We start from the raw sequence: 9687 nt of genomic DNA on the forward strand, positions 1-9687 counted from the left end.
GATAGCAGTGCCACGTGTTGAGAGGTCACTGGGAGTAGATTTGGGGCGCAGAAGATATATAAGCACGTCTGCGCCCTCCATACGTGGACAGATGAACATTTGGTGAGACATACACTAAACACTCTCCCTTCTCTCTATCTATCCCCTGTGTGTGTTCTAACTTGATCGTCGGAGGGGTATTCCGGCTACACACCGCCGGGTAGTTCACCGCTGTTGTGCTCGCAAGTGATCGGACAGAAACGGAGCTTGGAAGAAAGGAATACGGGCTTGCCTGAATATTTGCTCCCCGTATAGGCTCAAATTCATCTGGTACATGAATCCCACAATATATTAATTAAATCGCAACAATTCATCTCTTGTTATGATAATTTTGTTACATTTTCATGATTTTGAGACCTCTTTTTTACAAATTGTAATTAGAAACTGAGTTAGCATGTAATAACAAAATTTTAAAAAGTAAAATGAAACCTAATAAACAAAGTGTCACATAAATTTGGAAGAAAATTTTATAAATTATCTTTGTTTGTATAATACTAGTGAATTAAGAGATGATGTTTAGGGATTTTAAGCTCTTTTGTTTTTCTTTTCTTTTTTTTTTTTTTTTTGTGAAACTAAAATTTTCTATTCAAAATGGTGATATAGGCAAACAATTATTCTGTTTACACAAAAATCAATTATATTTCATGAGTATATACTTCTCTGATCTATTTATGTACCTTTTTTTACAATATAATGGGGGTGTTTGTTTGGATTTTTTTGAGCCAACATATAACTTCTAACTTTCGAAAAGTTATTTTGGACTGTTTGGTTAAACTTATTTCAAATAGTTTTTTATTCTAACAATTTATTTTAACTCAAATAGGTTGATTCTAAGAAGCTGCTCACTCATTTCTTCTGATTATCAGCTTCTACTATAGACATGTTAATTTACGGTTATACTTTTAGATTTTTTATTTTTTATTTTTTTTTAAAATAGAAAAAGATCCAAATGGACTATAGATTATTATTTATTTTATTTTTATGAGAAATGTAGACAAGTAATGAATAACAAAAAATAAAAGTTAATTAAAAAAGTTACTTCACAGCTTATTTAACAAACACTACTCAACAATTTAAATCTATAATCCAACAGTTACACCAAACAGATTAACAGCTTCTGATTAAGTGCTCGTTTGACAATGACTTTTTTTAGTTAATTTTTTAGTTTTTTTAACTTTTTTAATATGGGATTTTTTTGGTTATTTCTGAATCATAACTAAATTTTAAAAAATAATATCATAACTATAAGTACATATGATATATCTTTTTCTCAAAAGTGTATATATTAGAACAAAAATATTAAAGACCCTAAAATTCTATTAAAATTTCTATCAAATCTCTCTCCCAGCCACCCACTGCATTACTCATATTAGAATTTTCCTAGCCGTCCTATAAATGTGCCTGTTGATATTTCACGAATACCGAATTAACCTTAAATGCAGTCTTTAGACCCTTCGGTTTTCATCTTCAAAGGCATCACAGCTTCGACCCTTTATAGCGTCTTCTCTCTTCTGTTTATTGGGTATGTATATTAGTAGAGAACACGCAACCTGATTCTAGCATAGAAGACGCAAATTCAAATTTACAAAAACAAAAAATTGTGAAATTGTTTTTATCGGCATGGCTACCAAACAAGGTGCAACAGTTTCTGTGAGAATTCTGGTAGATGAAGAGAAGAAGAGGGTAGTTTGTGCTGAAACTGGTAATGACTTCGTCGACATTCTCTTCGGTTTCTTGACATTGCCAATGGGCACCATTGTCCGACTCATCCGCAAGCATCGGTCAGAGCTTGGATCCATGTCCAACTTGTACCGAAGCGTAGAAGCAAATTTCAGCCTAGACAATTTCTGGACTAATGCTTGCATGGATATGCTGCTCCATCCCAGAACTCCATTAGAAACCATTTGCAGGCAAATTATACTACTCTCTCTCTGATATTTGTAAATGTTTTACTATTGGGAAGGTTGAGAAAAAAATTAAAAAATCGCATATTAGTCCGATCCAAACCAAACTGTATAGTTTGATTTGATTTTCTTAATACACTGTTAGTTTTCAAAATTTTCATGGTTTAGTTTAATTTCAAATTTTATGAAACTGTAAATAATGACTTGATCATGATTTATTCTTAAGCTGAATCAATTTGAACCATTGTACCCCTAATATTGGGTTTGAATTCGTAGTGTAATTTACACTTTTAAAATTATATAATTTTGCGTGTTTGCAATTTCATATTAAAAATCTAAATACGGAGTTATAAGTGGTACGCTGTATATGGGTAATTTGGGGATAAGAAATATGTGATACTTCTCATTAATAGAGAGTTGCGTTTTTTTATTTATATTTTAAATTTTAGTTTGATACTATTTTTGTTATTATTGTGTCATTTTATTTTATTTTATTTTTGTTTCTGGTGAAAGGAATATTTTGACATAATAATTTTTAAAACAAGTTCATCAAAGATATTATTAATCAAAATAAATAATTTTCTTATTATAGATTAATTAACACTATGTTTGGATTGAATGATTTGGATAGAAAAGAAAAGAAATTGAGTGATATGTATTTCTCTTATTTGTTTGGATAAGAGAGAAATGAGAAGAAATGGAAAGAAATGGAGAGAAACTCATTTCTCTTATAAGCCTCATTGTCAATCTTCCCAAAAGTGGAGAGATTGGGAGAGAAAAGAAACCACTATTTTCATAATACCTATTTTGTCCCTATAAAAATAAAAGAAATAAAATGATTAAAAATATAAAAATGTTATTTTGGTAATATAACATAAAATAATTTCTTTTCTTTTCTCTTAATGAAACCTAATCAAACAAGAATGAGAGAAATCACAATTATTTCTTTTCTTTTTTTTTTCCTTATCCAAACAAATAGGAGAGAAATCACAATCATTTCATTTCTTTTCTTTTCTCTTATTACTTAAGTAATCATTTCTTTTCTTTCCTCTCTTGGGTTCCCAAACATAGTGTAAGGCTCTGTTTGTATTATCGTTACCTATTTTTTGTTGTTTGATTACATAATAAATCGTAGTTGATAAAATTACATATCATGTTTCACTATTTTTATACACATTGCATGTCTTTATTCTCTCTTTGTCGGTATATATTTATGCATATATGTATATTATGGTTGATCAATCGATTGGAATTAGATTTTGAAATTGCTATTTTTTATACATTCAATTATTATCTTATTTTATTCTTTAATAAAAATATACAAACGGAATTTATATAAAAAAAATTAATATAATGATTTATCACATTTACTTTTACTTATTGAAAATTAAAATTCAGATTATTATAGTTCATAATTGTAAGAATGATATTGCCCTATTATTTTAGTTTAATTCTACATGAAAATTATGTATGAATATCATATTTTTATATATTCTTTTTCATTTTAAAATTTTGGGCAAATTACATATACACCCCTCCAGGTTTGGTTAAATTACAGATACCCCTGAGGTTTCGGAAATTACATCCCGCCCCCTGAGGTTTGTATTTTCATAACAATTTACCCCCTGAGGTTTATATTTCATAACAAATTACCCCCTAATTTCTTATGCAAATATAGCATTCAGGGGGGAATTCGTAATTTCTCAAACCTCAGGGGTATCTGTAATTTTGTCAAACCTGGAGGGGTGTATATGTAATTTGCCCTAAAATTTTCTTTATAATTGATTCTTTATTAATTTTTTTTCATTGTAGAAAATATTTTAAGTGCCAACCAAGAACCACAAAAAAAAAAAATATATATTTTAAACAAAATCATTTTACATGAAATTTTATGCGGAAACCATAATTTTTCATGTTTTAACTGCACATTAAAATGATCCAACAGTGCTATCTTGTTTGACCAGAACTTCTATACTTTACTAGGAAGTCAATCTTCCCACCTTCATGTGTCTTATTTTCATTATATTATCTAACATTTTATTATTATTAAAAATTAACATTGTTTTCTTCTTCTTTTTTATTTAAATGTTCTATTTATTTTTTCGTTATCAATATTAAAGTTCTAATTCTGACTATTGCAGGGGCTTGAAAATAAATGTAAATGATTCAGAGCCCGCAAGGTACTTCATATGTTCTGATTTAGAGTGCAGTCGGAAACTGAAGGTTGGATTGTTTAGTAATTACGCGAACTCTAAATGTAAATGTGGGAAGTTGATGAACAAAGAGATATTTGCTTTGACTTCGGCCTCCAATGCCAGTGAGACAGATGGCGTGTTTGTCACCCGATCGACAGCTTATATTGTCAGTGACAGTTTCAAAATAACTGCTAGCACACCAGGAGCTCTAGTTGAATTGCTTCGTAATACTGGTATCAAAGATTTGAATTGTCTCGAGGAAAGGGTTGTCAAGGTTGGCTTTGAGGAGGTAATCACATTCTTATTCGTAATTAGAAGAAAAATCACAATCATTTTATCTTTCTTCTCTTTTTTAATTTTTGTAGTCATTTTTTTTTCTCTTCTCTTAATTATGTTCTGTTGATAAAAATACCAGAGCAAATAAAATTTAATTGAAAAAAAAGAAAAAAAAAATGAGATACAACCAAATTAGATTAAGACACAGCTACCTCATTTTCTTTAAAAAGATTAACCCTACTGCGGTGAGAAATTCTAATACTGGTGCAACAGCCACCAAACTCTGATGATGAAGCCGAAGCTCCATCATTCTCATACCTCCTCCACTTGTTCCTTCTTTGCACCTGTCTTTTTCTACTCTCCTACTTAATGTGAGATTCTCTATAATTCCAAGTACTTGATACCCACCAATGCCCATAATATCCCAATTACTTCTCATTCATGGATCATGTGAAATGTCTCAAATTAAATCATTTTTTAATTAATAATATTAAAAAATGGTCGAACATGTTCCCTAACATATTTTAAGTTTGGTAAATTATTTATGATTTTCAAAATTGAATTAAATAACTTTGTGATGACTATTTGAAATAATTATGTATGTAGCTTCTTGAAATTCTTTTAAGATTTTTTTTTCTATTTGCAAGAATCCTACTAAAATACATCCATTCTATAATTTTTTTTTCCCCCACCTATAATAAAGAATTTTAATCTCCAATTTTTTTATTTGTAATTTACATCCAACCAAATGGAACTTTAATTTTTTTGGTTTGCTTTGTTCAAAATTATTGCCCTCTCACCAACTGTTGTATTTCTGATCTCATCCAACTTGCCAAGTACCCTCTGTCCTTAGATTTTTTTGTTTCTAAGTCTGATGCATTTTCAGCTATTAAATTATATTAGTAAATCAAAACAAGTAGATCTCAGTCCATAAGTAAAAAAGAGAAAAAAAAATAATAATAATACAAACACATCATTGGTCCACATTACTGTGAGGGTGGTGGGGTATCCCCAAAAGGGGGTCCCAAACATTTTCCATAAAAAAAATGCATTACAATTTTTGTTTTTATTTTTATTTTTATTTTTATATAGAGAATGACATGTAACTTACTCATCTGGAAACAAATCATTGTAGTTCATATTGTTTTGCAAAAATTTTACAAGCATGTGCTCTATTTAGAAATTATTGTAGTCCTACAGTTGCATATTTTTTTCATATGGACATGACATCTACCATACTATGGCCCTAATTGTTATCTACTCTCTTCTAGATTTTGAATCTGCTCGAGCGTTTTTTGGTTTCCAAGTCCCCTTTAACCGACGTATTTTTGCGAAATCAAGGTTACCCACCCGAGTTAAGACCTCATCATTTCCTACCTCAAAACATAGCGGAAAAAGCAACTAGTGGAAGTATGGTAGTGAATATTATTGTAAGAAAGTCTGATGGGAAGGCATTGTGTGCTGAGGCCAAAGAAGATTTTGTTGACCTTCTCTTTAGCTTCCTCACAATTCCCCTGGCAAATGTAGTTAATTGTTTGGGTGGTGATTCTTCTTTGGGATGCATAGATAACTTGTACAAAAGTGTAAAAGGATTGGACGATAAGTGGTTTGTAACATGTAGCAAATCGCAAAGCATGGGGTACCCTGGAACCCAAAGCTTGAAAGGCCTATTACTCAATCCTGGGCTTGCTTCGAAATTCAGTTGCTCCGAGCAGCACTTTCAACTCGAGGAAAGAACACCAACAAATTATTACTTGCACATTCGCTTTGGAAGCGATGTTTGTTCTTTTATGTTTGATAAGATTTGTACCGATTTAGAGGATGTGTTGGTGCCTTTAACCTTAATTGACCCCAAGTCCCCTAGATTGGAAACCAGTTTTGGAGAGTTTGTGAAAAGACCAGCAATATTCGTAGTATCTGTTGGTTTGGTAGTGCTACCTTTGTCTGGTTCAACTTCAAGCATTGCTTATTTGAAGAGTTTAGATGTTCCTATTGATGATATCCAGGAGCGTGTGATTAATATCAGCAAGCAAGAGGTACCATGTTATCTTTTGCTATTAAATATGATGGGAGTTTGATTTTAATTAAATAGAGCTTCTTCTTTTTTTCTTTTCTTTTTCCTTTTTTTTTTTCTTTTATTTTATGATGTAGGCATTGAACTTATTGAAGGCATCTTTGATCACTACATCAGCTTTAAATGTGAAGAGTTTAGATGTTCCTATTGAGGACATCAAGGAGTCTGTGAGTATAACTCACAAGCAAGAGGTACAAATTATTACATTACTTTTTTTTATTTTTCTGTATGTTTTTTCAAAAATGCTTTAGACCTCTAATTTAGAGGTACCACTACTGATGTGGCAGTGGGTCCCCCACTGCCACAGCCAATCATGTGTCTTGATTTTTTTTTTATTTTTTTTTTTTGCTTTTCCACCTCATTAGAGGTGGGTTTAGAGATGCCTTTTTAGAGGTCCCTAACATTGTTGATGTTTTTTTTATTTATTTATGAAAAGTCAATAAAGTAAATAAAAAAAAAAAAAAAAAAAAACACCCTCTAAATATGATGGAAGTTGGCTATAATTAATTATTTTGTTTTTTTGTTTTTTGATCTCCACTTCAGCTTTATCAAGTGCCTCCATCAACCTTTCTTCAGAAGAAGCCTAAGAGCAGGGCCGGACGGGTCAAACACAACCGACGTTGTGTTGAGAGCAGCCAATGCCCCGAATTGTAATTCAATATTTTCTGCTCAACCCGATTCAAGTTAGGATCGAATCACATAAATATTTGAGTTTTTTTTTTTAAATATTAATTATTAATATTTATAATGTTTATGACTTTATTGTATATGTTTTTTTCTAATTCACACTTTTATGTAATTCTCCCATTTTTTTTATTTTATTTTTTGGGTTAAGTTACACCAGATGTAATTGCCCCAAAAAATAAGCCAATCTATAAACTGCGGACTTTTTCTATAATTATGAATGAAATGAAATTGGAGAAATTGGAGAAATTTCATTTCAATATAATTTAAAAAAATTATTTATATATTAATGATAAATCTTAAAACATTAAACACTTTGTTTGGTTTTCGAAAATTGATCCCACTTTTCAGAAAATTGAATTTTTTATTTTTTTTATAGTTTTATATTTTTAGTAAAAATTTTAAAGTTTTAAGAATTTTTTTTATTATTTTTTAGATACACTTTAAAAGTAAAATATTTAGGAAAAACTTTTTGAAAAATACAAAAGAATATAAAAATTTACTTAAAATATTATACAAATACACTTCAAGAGTATAATATTTATGAAAAAATATTTAAAAATACAAAAAAAATTATAAAAATTCAATATATTTTCATATTTTTGTGTATTTATTAAATTTTTTAACTATTTTTTCATAAACATTTTATTTTTTAGATGCATCTAATTTATATGTATCTAGAAAATAAAAAATATTAAAATATTAAAAAAAATTCACTAAAATTAAAAAACTTAATTCTTAAAAAATCAATCAAAAACCAAACAAGGTGAAAGTTATTTGAAATTATTTTTTCAACTTTTCTTATTTTTTCAAAAAATTACATTTTTCGACAACAGCCGGACAGTTACAAAGGTATTCTTTCTCCTGCTACCTTATTATTCCCTACGAACTTTTCCTTCCCCTTATGTTGACAAAAAAAAATAAATAAAAAAAAAATGAAAGATTTGGCCACAAGTCCCTCAGAACTTTTGTTTTTTGTTAAAAGGATAAAAAAAAATTCAATACTTGCAAAACTCTCTCGCAACTCCCGTTTTTTGTTAAAAGGGTAAAATTTTACTTTGATTCATAATAAAATTTTGCTTTGAATCAAAAGTAAAATTTACAATTTTGCCTGTGAAAAAAAAAACGAATAAAATAGGGGTTTACAAGGGAAAGAGTGAACGAAAGAGAGAAATAGAGAGAGAGAGAGGAGAGAGATTGAATGAGAGAGAAATAGAGAGAGATAGGAATCAAAGGAGAGAGAGAAACAAAGTCAAAAAGAGAGAAAACGAACCATTGATTTTCAAATCTAAGGTAATAAATCTCAGATCCGAGGTCAACAATCTCATATGAGATAGTGGAGACAAACAGTGACTATGAAAATGATAAGAATGATGTTTTAAAATACTGGATTTTTGAAAGTACTTGTATAATTCTTGTCCTTTTGACAAGATAAGTGCCTCTTGAGGAATTTATGGCCAAATTTCCCAAAAAAATATATATCTGACAACAAGTTTACCTTCCTCTCTCTCCCTTTCTTGCTCTGTCACGACCCAAACCCGCCTCTGTAGGTATAGCATCGTAACCGGCCAGTAATCCTTGGATTACCAAAGGCCTCTTGACAGATTAGCAAATAATAAGGGACTGCGGAAACAAATATACAAAATAGACAAGGTCCAATGAGCTGTGATAATACACATGGAACAGAAAATTTCAAAACTTATATATACATAAGCATGTCGGTCAAAGGACACCAATATTTACAAAATATTTACAAGAGTGCAATCCCTAGGACTCGACATTACAAAACATTCAGAGACTAGCAAAAGTACAAAAACAGCCATGTAGCTAGACTTCGGTTGGAACCTCCTCGGGAGGCACAACAGTTGGCTGACAAAAACACAAACAAAGGCTGTCAACTCTGGCCTTGATCACGCGCCAGATCATCTACATACATAATATAAACTGTGAGCGAAAGCTCAGTAAACAATAACAGAGTAAAGGGGTTTCAATGAATAAGTCCGTACAGATTCAGAAATCATAATTCAGTTTCGTATCAAATTCATAGTTTGTCCAAATCGTATACAGAAATCATAAGTCAAGCGTAAGCATACGTGATACATCCATTAGCATTAACATAGCAGATACAGAACAAATACAGACACGTGAGGGTTACGAATAACCAGTTCCATAAAGGAACCTCCGGATCCGAGTAACAGAGAACAGATACGTTGAGCTCCCATGACGGAGCCTCCGGTACGGGTAACAGAGTGCAGACAAATTAAGTTCCATAAAGAAACCTCTGATACCAAGTAAAGCCACAGATATCACATGATGCTAAGGATGTCACGAATATATATATCAGAAATTAGACAGTCATTTATTGTACAGAACATAGCACTTTAGAAAACAGATCTTATTTTATCGCACAGAAAATAAATACAGTTGAACATAACTTTACTAAGTTATTACTCACAGTTGGCCCTGAGACAGGCAGATGGAGCAGATTAGTCAGACAGTACGCGGCACATGACCT

General features: G+C 30.7%; 1 protein-coding gene across 1 annotated transcript; it reads left to right on the top strand.

The window, feature by feature from the left end:
- The first annotated feature begins 1659 nt into the window (after nt 1-1659).
- LOC114303542 (uncharacterized) lies at nt 1660-7170 on the top strand. The gene is made up of 5 exons (XM_082890042.1): nt 1660-1955; nt 4085-4427; nt 5686-6450; nt 6566-6679; nt 7032-7170. The coding sequence occupies exons 1-5, from the start codon at nt 1660-1662 to the stop codon at nt 7140-7142; spliced, it is 1629 nt and encodes a 542-aa protein (XP_082746168.1). The 3' UTR covers nt 7143-7170.
- Nucleotides 7171-9687: the final 2517 nt, after the last annotated feature.

This window comes from Camellia sinensis, chromosome 10 (genome assembly GCF_055761805.1).
Source record: "Camellia sinensis isolate YWXY chromosome 10, ASM5576180v1, whole genome shotgun sequence".
Taxonomy (NCBI): Eukaryota; Viridiplantae; Streptophyta; class Magnoliopsida; order Ericales; family Theaceae; genus Camellia; species Camellia sinensis.

Bases quoted from the DNA above. Each gene is read 5' to 3' on its own strand.
- LOC114303542 (XM_082890042.1), top strand. From the start codon at position 1,660: ATGGCTACCAAACAAGGTGCAACAGTTTCTGTGAGAATTCTGGTAGAT. The intron at 1,956-4,084 runs TATACTACTCTC...TGACTATTGCAG, and splicing joins GAAACCATTTGCAGGCAAAT to GGGCTTGAAAATAAATGTAA. The intron at 6,451-6,565 runs GTACCATGTTAT...TTTATGATGTAG, and splicing joins TTAATATCAGCAAGCAAGAG to GCATTGAACTTATTGAAGGC.